Here is a 21,068-nt window from a genome sequence, read left to right as displayed (position 1 = left end):
ACCAAGTTCAAGCATACTTGGCCTCTCGACCACACTTCCCAATAATAATCTCATTCTGTGTGGGGACAGAAACTAAGCCGCCATTTCAACTGTCCACAACTATTGGGTTATTGCTCAACACCGGAACTAAGAGAAGTCTAGTTTTCTCTTTTTTTTTTTTTTGCTATGCTTAATTCTGAGCATTTTTACAACAAGAACTCTTTTACAATTTTTACTTCTTTATGTAAATAAGCAAGAAACAAAGAAATTTCTATTTATTTCTCTGAATAAGTAAGAATTGGAAAAATGTCGAAATTCCTACTTATTTCTCTGAATAAGCAAGAATTGGAAAAATGTGGAAATTCCTACTTATTTCTCTGAATAACAAGAATTGAAAAAATGTCGAAATTCCTACTTATTTCTCTGAATAAGCAAGAATTGGAAAAATGTCGAAATTCCTACTTATTTCTCTGAATAAGCTAGAATTGGAAAAATGTCGAAATTCCTACTTATTTCTCTGAATAAGTAAGAATTGGAAAAATGTCGAAATTCCTACTTATTTCTCTGAATAAGTAAGAATCGAAAAAATGTTGAAATTCCTACTTATTTCTCTGAATAAGTAAGAATCGGAAAAATGTCGAAATTTCTACTTATTTCTCTGAATAAGTAAAAATTGAAAAAATTTCGAAATTTCTACTTATTTCTCTGAATAAGTAAGAATTGGAAAAATGTCGAAATTCCTACTTATTTCTCTGAAAAAGTAAGAATCGAAAAAATGTCGAAATTCCTACTTATTTCTCTGAATAAGTAAGAATTGGAAAAATGTCAAAATTTCTACTTATTTCTCTGAATAAGCAAGAAACAAAGACATTTAGAAATTTCTACTTATTTCTTACATTTGCAAGAAATGCAAAAATCAGTCACATGTTGAACTTATAAAATTAGTCGAATTTCATAGAGACAGCAATAAATACACAATTCAGTCTTGTAGTAGGCTTATAAATATTAGTCATGCAATAAATGCATAAATTTAGACTTTAAAAAAGCTTGCAAAATTTGGCTATCTCATAGAACTAGAGACAGCAATAAATGGGGAATTTAGCCTTTTCCAGGCCTTACAAAAATGAGTCCTGGCTTTAGGCTGGAGACATATTAGACATATCTTTAGGTAATAGATGTCTGTCAATGTTATCAAGCATTCTAGGAGTAAATTGTATCAGCGTAGTATTTAGCTGATTTTTACTATAATGGTCATGTCTGGTAAAATCTTCAGAACTGCCATTATAATTTTCATCATATGGCCCAAAGTTCCATCTCTAATCATTGCCGATTCTGAGACATGGGCAGTCCCCTCTCACCCTTTTAATCTGTATCAAAGTTGAGTTTCTCGTGGGGACCTTTTTTGTTGCAATTGATAAATGCAACATGTAATGTAAGTTACACTTACAGAGCTATCCATAAATGATGTTTAACAAGTTATGATGTAAGATGACGTGGGGAAAAAGTTTTTTTTTATTTCATTTGTGGGGAAAAAGGTTTTTTTATTTCATTGTTCTTAAAATCTTGAGTAATGTCAGTGGCCACTTAGTAGTGTGATGTCATTGGCCAGTGAGTAATGAGACATCACTTTCTATTTATTTCTAAGTTTTATTTTTATGAGATTAAAACATAAAGTTGCGCAGTGATTTGACACTTTGAAGAGAAGTTATGTTTTAGTACTTTCCATCAGATAAACTTCTAGTGCTTCCTGTTTTACCACTTCTGCTAATATTTCACAACATTTCAATTAATCATTCAACCTCTTCCAGTTAATCATAACTCTAAGCTAGACCCATTTAACAGTTGAGTTTAATGAGTCATACAATGTGGATTCTGAAATAATCAGATGGGGTAAAAGGAGAATATTTAAGGAAATTGTTTTATTTTTTATTCTGCAATCTTCAGAAGAATTTGTCTCTAAAAACTTGGACATCATTTATGGACAGCCCCTTAAAAAAATTATTGTTTAAAAATGAAGTAAATTTTATTAACACTTCATCAAGTAATGCAGTGACCTCTGTCTTGGATCAAATTCTGCAACTTATTTATACCATATCACATATTGCAGTGACCTCTGTCTTGGATCAAATTCTGCAACTTATTTATACCATATCACATATTGCAGTGACCTCTGTCTTGGATCAAATTCTGCAACTTATTTATACCATATCACATATATATTGCAGTGACCTCTGTCTTGGATCAAATTCTGCAACTTATTTATACCATATCACATATATATTGCAGTGACCTCTGTCTTCGATCAAATTCTGCAACTTATTTATACCATAACACATATTGCAGTGACCTCTGTCTTGGATCAAATTCTGCAACTTATTTATACAATACAATGCATTGCAGTGACATCTATATTAGATCAAATTTTGCAATTTATTTATACATGTATTGCAATGATCTCTGTATTAGATCAAAATCTGTGTAAATTACTATATTAAAAAAATATATAAATATTATTTATATTATATAAAAAATTATATATATCACTTAAGAATAGAATTAAAGCAAACAATATTTACAGTAGGCCATATATAAACTTATAAAATATATTCTCAACAAAATATTTTGTCTACTTCTAAAAAATTAAAAAATTTATAAATAATTTTGTTACAATATTATCAGGATTACCATTCAAGACAACATCAAATTCAGATGGTCCTTAAAAAGAGTTGCATACCTATCAGATGAGTTGTGTCTGGAATGTTTCTTCTTGTAATCACAACCTGTGAAACACTGGCTAGAGTGTGAAAGGTTCATGACCTACGACTGGACAGTGACAAGTAGGGCATGGGTCAAACCTAAAGGAACAGATTAGACAGAATGTACAGTGTCCACATGGAATGTTCTGAACCTTGGGAACTCTGACACGACAATGGAAACATCTGGCAACATCTGAAGAGAGAAAAACAAAATATTTGAACACTTGCAAAGTGTTCTTTGAGGAGGATTATTGCTGAACTAAGTTACATTGTAAACTAACATTTATAACTATTACTGAACTAAGTCACATTGTGAACTAGCATTTATAACTATTACTGAACTAAGTTACATTGTAAACTAACATTTATAACTATTACTGAACTAAGTCACATTGTGAACTGATCCACATTTCTCATCTCGCAATCCACTGTTGTTGATTGCTCTTGCCTTCTTTGGAATCATAAACTCTGCATGTAGGTCCCTAAGACCATTGATGTTCATTTTGTTTCCAATATTTCAATAATAGATGAGCAGAAGGGAAAGCTAAGCCAAGGAATACTGTATGGCTGGAATTGATTATTAGAATCAGCAAGAAACATGTTGAACAACATGCCAAAAACCAACAGGAAACATGTTGACCTTAGTTTCTGAGAAGGCAGAATGCTGCATAATAAAAACACTACCAATGCCTTTAACACAGGAGCCTGCGAAGCAATGAACATGACATAATGATCAAGAAGAAAATACCTCAAGGCCTAATACTCTTTGACTCTGGAATTATTTTCCACGCTTAGACAGAATTAATGGTTTTTGCTCTTAGGAAATGAAAACATTGCTATGATTAAATTTTATAACTTTTTTGTTTTTTTTATTAGAAAATGATATATTTAGTATAGAATTAAAAAGGAATGCATGCTCTTTTTATATAGCACAAAGCAATTTTTATAAAACAAAAAATTATTTTTATATGAATGTTTGAAATTTAAAAAAAAAAATTACAGACTATGAAAAAGCCTTGAGAAACTAGATCCAGACCTGATCTTGGAAAACATTTATGGTCCTTATTGAAAATAAATATTTTTTTATATTTATCCACATTGTCACAAAACTTTATATAAAAAACTCATCTGAGACACATAAAATGGAAATTTTGAGCTAATTATCCATGTTAGTAATATTGGAAAAATGAAAACTGACCACCTTCAATTTTTACATTGGACAAGTCAACAGCTCTGGCTCTATATAAGATTTAGATCTTGGAAATATATTATGATCGAAAGTAGAAAAAAAAATTATTTATGATATTTAGTCATATTTCCACATAACTTTATAAGAAAACCATTTAAAAACACATAAAATGAATGTTCTGAGCTCATTATCCCCTATCACTATCATCCAGAACATAAATCTAAAGCCTTTTTAAGACCCCACTCTTTCAAAAAATCTTTCATAGTAAGATCAATGAAAAAAGGAAATTTCGGATGTTTATGAAAGGGAAACTATTCAAGATAATTTTTTAAGCAATTAAAAACATGTACGGAAGAAAAAAAAAGAAAAAAGAAATTTAAAAACGCCCATGTTGCCAGCATTGATTAGATCTTTATAGCTGGGTAAAATCAACTATGGGAGCGTCCTTACGAGTCAAAGAGTTAGTGAAAAGATTAAGAAGCATTTTAAAATAAAAATGACTTTTTTTATGAAAGCGGGACACTGGCCATCCTGCCGGAACATTTTATGAAAAGTGTGACAGATGGTCCAAAGGGGGACAGCCCTGTATAAGTCTAAACGACTAGTCACCTTACCTAGATACTTTCTGAATGAAAAAGTAATGGTATAACCAATGGCAAGATTTATCTAAGGTTTCAAAATAAGATATACTTTTTTTTTTAATCTAAAAGCCTTTGGGTGAGGTACAAAAATTTAATATTGTGATATATCTATATTTTGGTTTTAGTTTTTTAAGCAAAATAAACAAACTATAAAAATAACTCGCTGAAAAATAAAATAGTATAATAGTAATGAAATACAAAAGTAACTCCCATGAATTATAGGAAGAAGATAAAACCTTACTATTGAATATCAAAATGTTTTCCCTGTGCAAATCTGCATGAGCCCTGCAGTCTATTGCCACGTCAATATCATTGGGTTGAGGGAATGGTAATTGCTCAAAATTCTCAACCCATGGTGCTCTGTGGCTATCTAAATCTACATCATGGATTTCTACCTGAGACACAAAGCAAATCATTCATTAAAGAATTGGTGTTTGTGTTTAAAACAAATCTGAAAAGATGCACATTATGATTGCATGCCATGCATTTTATGCATTCATTTTCTTTTTTCTTATTTTAGATTTTTATAGTCTCTGTGTGTACGTAGTTAATCCGTTTTAGAATTTATTGACCAATATTTCTGCTGAAAACATAAGTTTTGAACTTATGAATTTTAGTTTAAATAAAAATTTAATCTTAAGGTTTAGGTTACCTGATGTTTGTTTTGAACAATCCTATACATGTTAAAAGAACAATGAGTACTTTTGTCATTGTGCTAATAAAATTACCAATATTTTTTTTTTCAATGTTCATGTTAATAAAATGAGATATCTTAACTCACTACCTACACAATAGTAATAAAATATTGTCCTTTTCTAAAACACTTGGCATCTAGGCATTTAAATTTAGTTGTTAATTTTATAAATGATTTAGCTCTTTAGTTGAGACAGGTAGACTCTAAAATGAATGTTTTAAATAGGCCTTTTTGTAAACATAATTGCAGCATTTTATTCTTGACATGTTTCTTTGTAGAGATGAGTCCACAACACATTTATTTAACAAAAATATTCATTCAATTTGATAATAAAACATTTAAGAACAGAATATTTTGGGAGAAGATAGTCACAAGATATATTAGGTTACTGAGCTTTTCTTATTTCATAAAAGTTTTTCAAAAACTCTAAGGAAATCCCATGTTGAGGAAAGTGTGTTATGAACATAATAATAACACAAGAGATTTGAAAACCTTGTCCGCATAGTATGGCTTTAATACCCTGAACAACTACACAGCACACATGTCTAAAACATCTCATGAACACATTCTTACAGACGAGTTACAAGCACATGTAAACATAAGAACAACTACTGATACAGTAAATAATTTTCCTATCAAAGCTCTAAACTAATCAGATGTATATCCTATTTGAACTCACTTGATCTGTCTCTTCCACTGACATGTGACAAGCTCCAGCAAAATGACCTGCAGGTGCCTCTAGACGTTGAACCTCAGCAGAGCTCCTGCTTTCCTCTCCTATTCTGACCATTTGGAATGGGGGAGGAATGGGCTCTACAGCATCAGAATATCTGTCTGATAAATGAGGCACATCCAAGCGATGGTCAGCATTGTGATGTCTGTTCAAACCAAAAGTAGAAAGATCAGGCTGTAATGGTGTTCTCAAGGTCCCATGACAGCCTTCCTGTGAATACAATGACATTCCCTCCAGTGCTCTCATTAAATAGTCATGAGGATGGAGATGAAACTGTGATTCAAATATTCTTCTCAAATCACATGTTGAATGCACAGGTGCTGATGGTGATACACTATTTGCCTGATGAATACCTTGAATTAGTGACAGTCCATTATCACTACCTGGAGACTGTCTCTGAGCCAATGTACAGGATGAGTCTCCAATCAGATGGTACACATCTCTTGATAACTTTGTTACAGGTTCACTTTCATCTAAACAGTATCCATTTTCTTTGTCATCTGAGATTTCCTGAGGCTCTTTGCTAGGATCTGAAACTTCAGTAAATGAATTTAAATTTTTTGTGTCCTCAGAGATTTCCTGAGGCTCTTGCCTAGCATCTGAAACTTCAGTAAATGAATTTAAATTTTCTGTGCCCTCTGAGATTTCCTGAGGCTCTTCGCTACCAGGTAAAATTTCAGTAAATAAATTTAAATTTTTTGTGCCATCTGAGATTTCCTGAGGCTCTCCTTGTGAGTGTGAATCCATAACAACATTCTCAGAAAAAGAATCTATGGACTTTTGATCCTTTTCATCATCAACATTCTAAGAGAGGGAGAACATAGAAATATTTAGTTAGACATTTAGTTGAGGGAATTTCAAATCAAAATATAAACTTTACAATCACAAATTGAACTTAGGAAATGACTGAAACACTGTGATTAGTGACTCATCACACAAAAAATAAAAAGGGCAAATAGGAAGCTAGGAATTGTTTCTCATATAGCCACTGTTACATGTCAATTGTGTTAAAGGAAAGAAGATAACTTCCATAAAGATTTCCATCAAACTAATATTCAGTATTGCATTACCCTCAGACAGATTGTCCACAAAACAAAGTATTACAATTCACTCAAAGTAAGTGGAATCAATACCTTATTTTGAGAAAAAAGTAACTCAATATTGAGCTTTTTGGTATTAAGTCAAAACAACAAAGCAATTCTAAATCTAATGCAAATCCAAATGCAATGAATCACAGACATCTTCTGTACATGAAAAAATAAAAAAAGAAGACTGCCCCATCTTTTGTACACAGAAATTGACAGTCTGCTAATCTTTGTTTATGAGGAATGAGCTTCACATTTTTTTAGCCTTGGTTTTGATTTCTGAAACATCTGCCCTAAGCAGGTCATGTCATAACTTAATTAAGTTAGTAAAAAAAAAAGGTTGGAAAAAGAAAGTATCAGGAAATAGCTGTGAGAGAAAGTTAAGATACTTTGAAAGTAGCATAAAAAGGATAAAGATTTCACATTTTTACTTTGATACTGACACTTTTTAATGACACAACATCTCTTACCCAATCAGGCCAAGAAGACAAAGCAGATGCACATGAACTCTTGACTTTTTTAAATTTCAAAGCAACTTCTTGAGATAAAGTCACTGATGATTTCATCCAGTGATTTCCTGACTGGTAAATAACAGGGGGAAACAAAAAGAAATGAAAATATTTTAAAATATTAAAAAATGAGAAACTTCAGTCTAATTCAATGAGACTACAGTTGTAAATGGTTTAACTTCAAATCATTTTCATAATTTATGTAAAGCTCTTTCATAGATATATAGTTTGATTCTTTAAATCTAGAACCATGAGTGCTAAAATTCTGGCAATAACGTGTAAAGTATAGTCAAGAACAAATGAAAGATGAAGAAACTTAGAACTTGTCATAAATAAAAAATTATCATCAACAAAATGAAACAAATTTATCAAACAAAGCATAAGGGTTTATTAAAGAAATTTTTGTAAATCAAGTAAAAACACCATTAGTAAAATCACTAAATTTAGAGACTCTTCAAGACAGAAGACTAAATAGTATAGTAGCAATAATACATAAAACAATGAAGCATTATGTACAAATAGAAAAACAAAACCTTAAAAAATACACTAAAAAGATACAAAAATAAAAGCACATTTCTTATTCCATATGCTAGGACAAAGTTGTAAAAGAGCTTCTTCTTCCCTTGTCTTGCCATTAGAGCAGTGATGCCCAGCCTTATTCTGCCCACAGGCCATTTTAATTTCTGACACTCACGTCACAGGCCACATCGTCAGAAAGATTTTATTAAAAAAATGGAAATAAACAACCAATTTTATTAGAAACCCGTTACAATAATTAAAGAAAAACTTATCCGAAACCAACTTATCATCATCTGGCTACATAAATGAGACAGCAAGCTAGAGCATACTTATTGATGGTTGAAACTTCTTTAAACAGGTTGCTGTTTTGTGCTGCGAATGAATACCTAGAGTTTGATCAGTATCAGATATGTTGCCCTTTCTCTTAGTTTTGAATAGAGATTTTACACAATATTCTCCACTCGCCTTGTAATTGTCCTGAGAAAGCTTCAAGTACATTCTTTCTTTTCATGACTATCTGCAAGCAAGCACTTTTTGTATGCCATTGAATTCTGAAAATGACTTTGTTTCTCAACTGATAATATGATCAGCTCTGTAGCTGGTCTTACAGCAGATTTAATTCTTGTCTCTTTTTTTGGTAGATATTCTCAGCTATCTGCCTTATTTGTTGATGTGTTTTGATGTTGGGTGTTAGGTTCTTCAAAAAGAGCTACATTTTCTCTATAAAACAAATATGTTGGCTTTTTATCAGTACCACATTCCATCAAAGGAATAATGAGAGCCCTAAGGTTGGAAAAGAATTTTTCAACTTTTTTTTTTTGTGTGGATGTGATTTTCTACACTCCGGGCCGATAATTCGGCAGGCCGGATGGAACCATGTCGTGGGCCGGATCTGGCCCACAGGCCTTATTTTGGGCATAACAGCATTAGAGCATGAAATAGGTGTTATGAGTATGTGTGTTTTTTTAAGGTGATAAAGAAAGGTAGTATCAATTGTTAGTTTTGTAGAATGCTGTAAGAGTCAGAGGCATTGTCATAATGTCTGTTAAGATCAAAAGACAACAACAAGATGCCAGAGTGTAAGGACTTATGTTTTTAGTGTGAGTTAGATTTGTTGAAATATCATTTCATCTCAAATTGACTTGGTTTCTATTATAATAAAGTTATATTTATTTTTGTTCATAAGAAAGTTATTCAAGTGATTTCAAGTTTTATAAGTTAAAATATAATACAACTACAGCAGTTTAGTTGTCTACCAGCAGTTTTTTACTATAAATCAACAGCCATCAACAACAGGTTGCCTGAATCAGCCAAGAACATCAATGACTTAGCAGAGTTTAATTCTCTAATTAAAATGCATAACTTGATCAAGACATGGGTACGCATAGGATGCAATAATCTTCTCTTTTGAAGGAATGACTGTAATTTATAAGATAAGATAAGATACTCTGAGCAAGTCAAGTGATGAAATTAATTAACTTTTCAAAGTGAATGATAAGTCTATATTTTATTTATAAGATAAGATAAGATACTCTGAGCAAGTCAAGAGATGAAATTAATTAACTTTTCAAAGTGAATGATAAGTCTATATTCATCTTTATGTGAATAGAAAATAACTTATGTTCATAGATCAGAAAGGAGGTGCAGTGAAATCATATACAGTGCCAATTAGAGGGAAACACTTTCTAGTAATTGTTTTATTTAGGTATGGTGGACGTTTAGACCCAGGTAGACAAAAAGCTGAAGAAACAAGGTTACAAAGACAAACTGAAAATCGGCCCACAAAGTGGTCCATCCAGGCTGGTAAAAAGGCAGGTTTCAATATTATCAGAATGAAATTCTATCAAAAAAACAAAGGACAGAAAAAAATGGAGAAAAAAAGGTTAACAGATCTCATGTGGTGCCCCAGCGGTCCAGCAGAACAAAAGATAGGTGAATGTGAAGTTAGATGTGAACTTTGTACGTCTGATGTCTTATAATGAATATCTAATTGATCTAATTGGCTTAATTGTTTTAAATTATGTCTGATTTATATGCGTACTAAATAGATTTTTCTCTTTAAAAAAATAATAAACATTTTTGTGTGTGTAAATATAGTACTTAGTATAACAGAACTTACAAAACTTAACAATAAAAATATATAAAAAAAAAAATTATTGACAAAAAATCTACAACCGTGTGCATAAATGTGTTATAAATATGGAGGACAGTCATCGTCCCTAATAAAAAGCCTCAAGTGTTTGTTACTATTAATAGTGAATAGTTGTAAAAGTGGTGTATTTTTCTGAAAAAAATGCTTGCATAAGTGATTTAAAAAATTAGATCTTTCGCTTTCAGAAAAGAAAAAAATAGCCGTTGCATCAGAACTTTGAGTGATCTAAAATATTGTGATGTCAAATTTTCACTAGCTTTTCTAGTTTACGAGATCTAAACAGGGATGGACGGACAGACAGACAGGCCACACAAAACTAACAGCGTCTTTTCCCCTTTCTGTGGCAACTAAAAATGGTTGCTGGGTAATGAATCTCTGCCAACAATGGAACCATCCTCTTCTAACAACTATAAGCTTTTTTTTTTTCAAATAATATAATATAAATGGTCATCATGTCAAGAAGACCACACTGCTAGACTTTGTTTTGACTTGTGCTACATTTGTTTTGGAAGGTTGGTCGAAGTTTGCTCATTTTTTAAGAGAAAATGATTTTATAATAATTCTCCCAGATATGTTTTAATTTAAAATGAATTAAAAGATATGCAAATCTCAACTTAAGTGATAAACCTCATTTCGAATACAATCTTCCAAACAGACAATGCAATATGGCAGCTTTTTAAATTTATTACCTGGCTATTGAGAGCAGAGCCATCAAATTCAAAACTCAAAAATGAAGAAGACATAGAAATATAATCACATCTTTCATTCTGGCCAACTAAACTTATCTGCTCCTGCTGTACAGCTTGATGCTGTAACACAGTGCTCTCCAGGTTTCCTAACCCTTCAACAGTTCCTTGACCAACATTTTCCATTGAATCACCATAGCTAACCTAAAAAAAAAATATAAGCAATATGAAAGATCATTAAAATGAGTTAATTACTGATGTAGCCAACAACCACTAAATACAAATATTTATCTTATCTTATATAATACAGACGTTACTTCAAAAAAGAAGATGATTACATCCTACGCGTCATGCATTCAGTCATGCGTATTAACCAATAACTTAAATTCTGAAAAGTCACTGGTTTTCCTGGCTAGCTCAGGCAACCCATTCCATGCTCTAATAGCACTAGGGAAGAAGGAGTATTTGTACAAATTTGTCCTAGCATATGGGATGAGGAATGTGCCTTTATTTTTGTGTCTTTCTGAGTACTTTACTACATTTTGTTTTTGAATTTGAAGATTATGGTTCAGTGTTTAATGTATAATTGCTACTTATCTTCTATCTTGAAGGCTTTCTAAATTTAGTGATTTAACTAAAGGTGTTACTCTAGTCAAGTGTAAATATTTATTTGTTATGAATCTCACTGCTCTATTTTGTGTCTGTTCCAATTTCTCAATGTTTTCTTGAGTTGGGGGATCCCAAACAGAGGATGCATATTCTATTATTGGCCTAACCAAGGTTAAATAACATTTTAGTTTTATGTTCTTATTTGATTTATAGACATTTCTTTTAATAAACCCTAATGCTTTGTTTGATTTTTTGATAGTTTCATCAATATGGGGATTCCATGACAGTATTTCATTTATTATAACACCTAGGTATTTTGCGTTTTTAGTCTGTTACTGGTTTACCATGAATAAGATAAGTGGAATTAATTTGTTTTAGTTTTTTTGTTACTCTTAACAACTGACATTTTTCTGGGTGGAAAGACATGCTCCAATTTGATTCCCATTTCTGTAATTCATCTAATTTTCTTAGTAAAAATTCTGTATCTTTGTGTCTTTCAAAGTTTTAGTCACATCTAGGGGTTAGGGCTAAATTATTGGTCCAAGGAAAGTGATGTGGGATGTTTGGTTGAGTGGCACTAACTACTTGGTAACTGATAAAGGTGTCTTGATTTCAAAACCTCACTCAAGCAGAGTTGTGTTTACTGAGTGCCTGAAAGTAGTACATAAACCTGTAAACATAACATGTAAAAAAAAAAAATTGGACCTAAGCATAATGAGCATGAAATATGTGCAATACAAAAGTAATTTTACAAAATAAGATGTTTATTTTTATAACACTTTTTAAAAAAAGATCAAAGATAATAATAGATTTTGTAGATTTTAATTTTTCTTAATTTATCCTACAAATTTACCTCAACAAAATGAACAGCTGCATCATTTTCCCCATGACTTTCAGGCCTGCAAAATAACAAAGACTTATTATTACTCTAGAGAACAGCATCAGTTTCTTTCTTGCATTAGTACAATTAAAGTTTCTCACAAAGCACAATTTTTACAAAGCTTATATCATCATGATTATCATCATCAAACTCCATTTGAGTGAGGGCTTGAGAGGCTCAAATCCTCTCTTGCAAAAGCCCTGGACAGAAACCCTGCTGTCTTGTGTAGTGCGTATATGTCACCATACAGGTTGAGAATTTTTGGTTTCCCAGACCTGTCGAGGCGGAGATCAGCAAGTCTGGGGCAGTCAAACAGAATATGAGGCACGGTTTCCTCTTCTTCCCCGCAGTGGGGGCACCGTGAATCGAAATTTGGCCATAGCCGTGAGAAATATGAGCAAACAGGACAGTGGCCTGTCCTGCACTGTGCTATAATAGCTTGCTCAGGCCTGGACAGCCTCCACCACGGGTAAGTGCGGTCAGGGCGCCTCATGCGCTCCAAGACTCCACTGGCTTTTTGGGAATTGTCCCAGCACTCAAACCACTTTTATATTTCTGTTTTTTTAATTATAGCCAGAGCATGATGAAAACTTACAGCCTGTTCAGTAGGTGAAATTTGCCCTCCCTTGTGGGCCAAGGAGTCTGCAATAGTGTTGCCAGTCACACCTATGTGACTCGGTGCCCACTGCATTATTACAGGGATGCCATAGCGCTGCTTTATGTTGTGTGAGGCCATGATGAAAAGTGTCGATATTGGGGGCCATGGTCCAGGGCTTTGCAAAGCCTGTAGTACAGATTTTGAGTCAGTGACCACAACAATCTGTGTTGCCCTCAAATGTCCCTTGCCGAGTTGAGAGTCAATGACCCTTTAGGCTTCACAGACTGCCATGGTCTCCGCATCAAAACTGCAAAAACTACGACATGGTCCAAAGATTTTTACTGAGTAAGAGCCAAGGGTTAGGGTTAGCCAAGAAAGTCGATGTAGGCTCCATAGCCTCCTCTTCCAGAATCTATCAATGCCGACACATCATTATATGCTAAATTAGCACTGGGCTTGAAGGAAAATTTAATATCAACTCACTCTGTCTAGTAAAAAGTTTGTAAATTTTATTTCCCCAACACCCATTTTCAGATTAATCTGAAATTCTGCACAATTATTTCTTTTACTTGTCTTGAACAAGGGAAAGAAATCATATTTATCAAATATGGTGGTGTAAGTTGAATTAGTCCCCTTGATGACTGTTGAGCCCATTTTTTTAATATTAATTTATTTTATTTTTACATAATGTATAAATCAAAATAACAAAGTCAACTGTAAAGCTTACAAATTCAGGTTATCATTGCAAACTGTTTCTTCTAATCCCTGTGAAGGCTGTGAAACAGAATATAATGTGTTAAAGTGTGACTAGCTTTAAGGGGCCGGGTATCATACATTTCATTCATTAACTTTTAACATTTTCTGTACAAGTCGAATAATTTTATTTTATTACCCTAATATTTCTTGAAGCATAATAATGATGTAGACTTGTGTTTCCTTCTAAAATGACACTACCTGTGACTGTGACATCAACACTAGATGGATAAGTTACGTACCCAGATTCTGTAAGACTTTGTGGTCCAGGCTGGAAATAAGAATGAATATAAAATCAATTTTTACAATTAGTAAACACTTAACAAAACAAAATATACAAATATTGAGAAACAAAATCTATAATATAAAGTAAAGCCTATCTATGTATGTCCCAAATAAAAATCCAAACCGTTTGACCAGTCTTGATAAAACTTGGCAAACAGGAAAACTAATATATAATGTAAAGCAGCTCTACCACAATCTGAAGACCCTCAAAAAAAAAAAGTTGCTCAACTCTATCAAAGTATTACAATTTCATGGATCTAGATCTGTTAATGAGAATATCTTTAACCATGTTTACATTTTCATAAATCCATTCATAATATCGCACGCACTTATATTCGCTGCATATTAACGTCAGAGGTAGTAATATTGCATGCATAAAGAAGGCATATTATTGAACTAATAAACTACTTGCATGATGCAATTTACCTTCTAATGTGTTTTTAAAAGCATATTACAACTACAAATTGGGTTTAAATTTAAGTCTTTTTTTTTCAATTTACTTCTTTTGTTTTGGTTTTACTTGCATCTATACACAACTACAGTGTAAACACATTAATAGGGTGTGAAAAATTATGCCGATACGATTTGACACAGCAAAAAGTTGCGATGAGGCTCGAATCTATATGGGGGATATTAAATATACTAACATCGTATACTTAATTAATAAGCTAATTGTGCCATTCAATTCACTCTTAAACTGATAAATCAAGAATATTTAGTGAAAGTAGATGTAATTTACCCAACTTAAAGAAATGACTCTAATTTAAATCTAGGTCTCCAACTAAATAAACTTAAAGCCTCTTATAGCTTTCACAAGTCTTTACTTCGGACTTTGTTGATGTAGGTCGACACGAGTTCAAAGTGTTTAGTCATTGACAAGGCTACTATGAAATTAAAAGTTCTTAGAGTCTAGATCTAGATCTACATAAAATAAAAATAAAAATGCTATTTTAACAATTAGATGTATACAAAATCATTCTTTACTTGGGTAAACCATCTATATTAGCCTATTATATATAGTTCTAAGGAAGTATGTTGGCCTATATAAAATAAAAGTATCAGAGATCATGATTAGACATAAATGTACAGTTAAATCTACATCGATTAAAATATTTTAATATTATATTAGTTTCTAGACTCTAGATCTAGATCTAACTATATCTATAACTGTTTGGATTTTTCAAAAATGGATTTAGGTTGATTAGCAATTTTAATAACTCCATTTATAATATTTTTACATTCACGCATTTGCTTTACTTATAACAGTATTATTTTGTTTAATTGTTTCTAATACACAAGATCACTGACTATATTAGTGATACGCAAATTAAGACCTTATGGCCGCCAGTAATATCTGGTTAGTAACTGAATAAATTTTTTAACAAAATTCTTATTTAATAAACCTGTTTCAGTAGAGAAAGTTTTCTGAGAAATTTCAATAAAGTATTTACCACAACATTTTCAGTGGAGTTCTTTTCATAGTCAGTGTCAGAATGACCAAGTCTTTCTGAATCATGGGATGGTGTGTTGGTATTTTCTAATACAGCTGGTGACTCAGTTGCAGGAATCTGGTGTGGTTCTAAGTTCATGAGTAGGATGTGGTGCTTAATTGAAGTTTAACTCTACCATTTCCAAAAAAAAATAAAATATATTAATTTGGATTGTTTGTTTTGTTGTTTTTTTTTGTCTATAATTCACATGACATAGAATTCTAAGTTTTAAAAGGTATTTAAATGCCATAAACTTCAGTAAGCATATCATCAGATAGAAATCCCATAAGACTTTAGAATGAGTGAATGCAGAAAAAAAGACATGATTATAATTAAGAATCATGTTTTATAATGCCCAAGCAGATAACGGTTTAGCCTGCATTATATGTGAAAATAGGCAGATTGCAGCTGGGTTTGCATGGTTGTGAAATACTGCACTCATCCCTAATCTTCTAAATCGAAAGACAATACCTTTATGTCTTATAATGAAAATATGAGTAGGTAAGTTTATTGATTTTACTAATGGTATTACTCTAGTCAAATATGAATATTATTTGTTATAATCCTCATGGTTCTATTTTGCATCTGTTCTAGATCTAAATTTATGTCATTTCCATCTAGCGAACACACCCTATTTTCTGATATTAGTGAACACCCTACCAAATTTGTTAAAATGAACCTTCATTTTATTAGCAATGAAAGAACAAGTCTAGATTGATTTTGAACATGCTCCATTTTTTTTAGTTCAGAAACATTCCATTTCAATCACTCTGAAAGACAAGTGTTGTAATGTGGGCTCAAAGTTCACTGGTATGACAATGTCACTTTTTTTTTTTACTAGAGCAGAAAAGGATAGGGCTTGAGTTAAGGAGATTTTTTAGACTATTGAGGCATCAACTAAACATGACCTATCTAAAATTTAAATAGACACAAGCACAGATGCATCTAATAGCCTATGCTGTTCGCTGCCCGCATGCTAATAGAGGGTGTTCCTAATATTTGTTTATCACTCAATCACATTAGTAAAAGCTATTTTAATGTTGATAATACACATCAAAGGGCTATAACTCAAGACTGAGAAATACAATTTTCTTTAGTAACATTTTTCTTGCATAGTTATGTTATTTGTCTTAGTGTTAAACCAAGTGTGAGGTGAATTGGTAAAAACAATGGGAATATCGCTGCATGCAGGTAAAAACTACTTTAGAAATTAAACACTTTTCTAATAATGGGGTACATTTAGTTATCCAACTGGTTTGTGACAAGTTTATTTTAGTACAGCCTAATATAGCATGTTCATATTTATTTACATTTGGACTTCATGTGAGAGATACAGCAATTTAAAAATATAAAAGGGTTGGGGAGTTTGGCATAGTGTTGTATAAAAAAACAAATATTATGTAAAGAAGAAGGACAAGAGAGACTCGCCATGAAATAAATGCATTATGGTGAAACCGTCAATACTTTTTTGTTAGTATAACCTCTTGAGAACAGTTCATATCATTTATTGATCGACCAGATCCAAACCATGGTCAAGGTATGATGTCAATCTCAAATACTGAGTTAGTCACAGACATTAAGCTGTTAGACTTGTGCCACATTTTTTTACACTATTTTATTACTATCACTAAATGGGCTACACATTTTTTTAAGTCAAAGACAATCTATTTTTATAAAAAGGTTAAACTGTTGTGTCCAATTGTGGTAGTGGCAATTATAAGCAGAGAAGGGAGCAATTGAGCATGGGAAAAGTAACTCTGAGCACTGGTATGATGATGCCATTTGTTTCCTTCTAGGAAAGAAGGAGGGTAGGTCCTGGTTTAATGAGATTTTTTTAGAAAATTTAAGTATCAGCTAAGCATGACCTATCTAAAATGCTTGTAAATAATATTCATTTGTCACTATAAATGACATTAATGGACACGCTCTTTATCACAATCAATGACACTAACGAACGCTATTTTAATGTTAAAAATGCATATCAAAGGTATGTAACTCAAGGCCTGGAAATAAACATATTTTTCTTTTGTATAACATTTTCTTACTTAATTTTGTTTTTGTCTTAGTAGAGATGTTAAACCAAGTGTGATGTGAATGGGTAAAAAGAAAGGTAACATTGCTAAACATAGTGCTAATGAGAGGGTGGAGTTGGACATAATATGTATGAAAAAAAAATGTTTATTATGAGTGTCACAATCCTGGTCTCACTCTCTTTTATTTTGTCTCTCCTTGGCGCCCTAATTATTGATCGGTAGGTAGGTAGGTACTAAGTAAAGGTGTCATTAACACAGTACCAAAAAAAAACATAGCAGGAGGGACAATTATTGATCGATCAGGTACCAAATTCGGTCACAATCGCTGAGTGGAGTGAGCGGGCTAGGCGTGCAGGGTCATGAAGTTTTTTTTGTTGTTGTTGTTTTTTTGAGGTCAACTAAATCTAGGTAGGCCACAGTATAAGGCCCTTTGAGAAGTTTGTGGCATTAGGATTTAGCATTAGGAGTGGGGAAAAGTAACACTAATCAATCTTGAGTTAGTGTAATAAGAAACTGGTATTAAAAAAAAGAAAATTGAAGATATTATAAAATTGAAGATATTATTTTTAAATACAATAACATGAAGTGTTTTTTAGTGTACTGAGAGTGTTCGTTAAGTTACAAAGCGGAGAATGATGTTCGCTAATGTTAGCACTGGACCTCATTGATCCGACCCTCTTCAACATCATATCTTATTGTAACTATGCGTAGCGTAAAAAAATAATATATATCTAATTTTATTGACAAATGTATGATTAGTTTATAGATGTTTGCAGTTTTTTCCTAGGACTAATCATTAGGAGCCTGATATAAATAACATAAAAATTGCGTCAGCTGTGCTTAACTTGTTCTGAAGATGAAAATTACCATATATCTTATGTCGATTGTAAAAAAAAAAGTAAAGTTCCCCTTCCAGACCTTGCGATGTATGGGGCAGATGATGTAAAGGTCATCTGTTTCAGTTGCCCACAGTTACAAGTCTCAGTCTTCACCAGGATTTGAAGCAGTTGAATATCATTTTAGTAGACTTACAATTACATAGATCTAGATCTATCTGTTAGTTTTATGTTCTTGTTTGTGTTGCAATATCAAAAATATAAATCTATCTAGATTATAGATCTAATTCAGCAAAGGAAATAGATCTAAATTAACTAAATAGGATCAAATCAAGGATGGGGGGGGGGGGGGGGGAAATCACAGACACAGTGGCCCCGAGTGGGTGTAACACGTCACTAACAGTGTAGCCTACAACTACTCACTGTAACTGTAACTAGATATAGAATAGTTTATAGTAGGCTACATTCAATTCAATATTCATTTGTGACAATTTGTCTGATTTAATTATTTTGACTCATTATACTGATACGATAGTCGATACATCATGATCATACGTCATACAATGATACATCTATCACTATATCATGGGCGACATGGGATAGTATTTATACTATACTTACTATACTAGTATATGATCTCATCTATTCTATCTAATTAATTCTAGATCTAATTCAATACTGACAATACTATCATTAAAAAATCTAGATTCTAGATCGATCTAATAATACTTTCAATTACTTTGTTACTTTAAAAAGACTCTAAGATAAGATTATCTAGATCTAGATCTAGAAAAGAATCTGACCGTCGCAAATTCATATTGAGCCGAAAAAAAGATATTTAGTTTTTTTAGTAGGGGGTGTCACGCCATATTGTTTCCTGGTAGATCTAGACTCTAGACCAGTGATTCCCAAAGTGGTCTATGACTAGATCTATATATGTCAGTGGCGTCACTAGGGTGGGTGTCACCCGGTGCGGTCAGCTCAGGGTGTCACCCCCACCCCCACCCCCTCCTTTGAAAAAAAACTTTTTTTTTTTTCGTTTATTTGTTCAGCTGTAATGCATATAGTTTATAATAATCTACGTTATTAGATTGATGAACAACTATAAAATGAGTGTCTATTAAATTTTAAAATTCAGATGTTTATACATGGTTCACTGGGTTTGCGTAGTCATTTGAAACTTTGCACTCATCTTTAATCTTCGGAATCAAAGACATTGTCGTTAATATATAGTTCAATTTTGCAACAATGCAACCATGAGATATTTTTAAGGTCTTTTGGCTGGCATATGAATCATGCACTGTCAATGTTTATTTATTTCAAGAATAACTTTCGTTGCCTTTAAATCTTTTTTTTCAGTTATACCATTTCTCATAGAATGTAGCCTTTTGAAAATTCATCATATACGCCAATGTTTTGAAACTGATATCTAGTATACTTCGTTATTCGTGAACTAAAGAATTATTTGATTGGATAGCTCCAAATGCATTCATCAATGTTTGCTAATCATGTGAAATCGGCACACGCCAAGAAGTAAAATCCCCTAAAATATTCAAGTATATCAGTGAACTGACACATCGTAACATTTCCTTCCTCTTGACTAGAGCTTCTTTTACAGAAAAATTGAATTACATCATTATTTTCAGAAATCTCAATGGCCACTTATTGACTTTCGAATTCTACAAAATTTACATTAATTGAATGCGACATTTAAATAATATTCTAAGCCTGAAGAATGTCGTCATTTGTTAATCAATGACTATTGGTTGGCATCCCGATACTACTGTGCTAGTTACAAACTCAATAGATTCGATTAAAACATTTTTTTGAATCAAATCAATGTTCATATAAATACATGCAGCTGGTAAACATCTCAAAGTAATGTTTCACGTTTTCCTTGTGATATTGAGTATAACATTTTAAACATTTTGATAGAATTTCATTAAAAAAATTAAAATATGTATGTTTAGTCGAAATGAAAAAAGTATATAGATATATTTATTAATTGTGAATAACATGTTCCACTGTCGTTTATTTTTTTTTAATCATCAATTATTCCTAAAGTTAATTTTTTTTAACTTGGGTGTCACCCCCCTAACGGGTGTCACCCGGTGCGGACCGCACCACCAGCACCCCCCTAGTGATGCCACTGACAGATGTTACTATGTCTAGATCTATTTCTTATCTAAATCAGATTTATACAAACGGAATAAATGCATGTTATTTGTAGAAAGAAAAAAAAACATAGCAAAGCGCGGGTAAAATTAAAGCTAGTATACTATAAAGTAGAAAGTAAGGCTTTTATATTTTTCTAGAATCTATACCAGGGCTATTTAAGTATCTTCTACCGTGTTTCTGGATTCGATAGTGACATTGTGGAGTTTCTGTAGATAATCAGACCAGTTTCTTGCTCCTCTAGGGATAGATTCCTTAGCTGCTAGGAGGATTCATTTGACTAAAGCTGAGTATGACTTGTTAACCTGATTTGATTTGGGCCTGTGGTCACTGGTGGCTAGCTGATCTACAAAATCTCTTGTGCACTTTTTCAATATGTTGTTGGTTGCAAAGGCTAGACCTGTAGTGGTTGATGTTAGCCACGCCATTGAGAAGAATAAGGGTTTGTTAAGCAAGATATTTCTTC

The 21,068-nt window shown here is 32.4% G+C and overlaps 1 protein-coding gene across 5 annotated transcripts; it reads right to left on the bottom strand.

Annotated features, from left to right (window-relative positions):
- Nucleotides 1-1,451: 1,451 nt before the first annotated feature.
- Nucleotides 1,452-19,317, bottom strand: LOC106063101 (uncharacterized). Of its 5 annotated transcripts, XM_056033498.1 has the most exons (10): nucleotides 19,231-19,317; nucleotides 15,520-15,690; nucleotides 13,923-14,054; nucleotides 13,758-13,804; nucleotides 12,406-12,451; nucleotides 10,947-11,147; nucleotides 7,548-7,658; nucleotides 5,939-6,796; nucleotides 4,807-4,960; nucleotides 1,452-2,928 (listed from the first exon to the last, which is right to left on the bottom strand). In XM_056033498.1, the coding sequence occupies exons 2-10, from the start codon at nucleotides 15,655-15,657 to the stop codon at nucleotides 2,774-2,776; spliced, it is 1,842 nt and encodes a 613-aa protein (XP_055889473.1). In that variant the 5' UTR covers nucleotides 15,658-15,690; nucleotides 19,231-19,317; the 3' UTR covers nucleotides 1,452-2,773. The 5 variants fall into 5 exon arrangements, with proteins under 5 accessions (XP_055889473.1, XP_055889476.1, XP_055889474.1 ...); XM_056033501.1 differs by lacking the exon at nucleotides 4,807-4,960; XM_056033499.1 differs by lacking the exon at nucleotides 10,947-11,147 and having other exon boundaries at nucleotides 7,548-7,661.
- Nucleotides 19,318-21,068: the final 1,751 nt, after the last annotated feature.

Source organism: Biomphalaria glabrata, chromosome 6 (assembly GCF_947242115.1).
Source record: "Biomphalaria glabrata chromosome 6, xgBioGlab47.1, whole genome shotgun sequence".
NCBI classification, from domain to species: domain Eukaryota; kingdom Metazoa; phylum Mollusca; class Gastropoda; family Planorbidae; genus Biomphalaria; species Biomphalaria glabrata.
The sequence above is the reverse complement of the archived record's forward strand: the minus strand, read 5'-3'. Positions and strand labels throughout refer to the sequence as shown.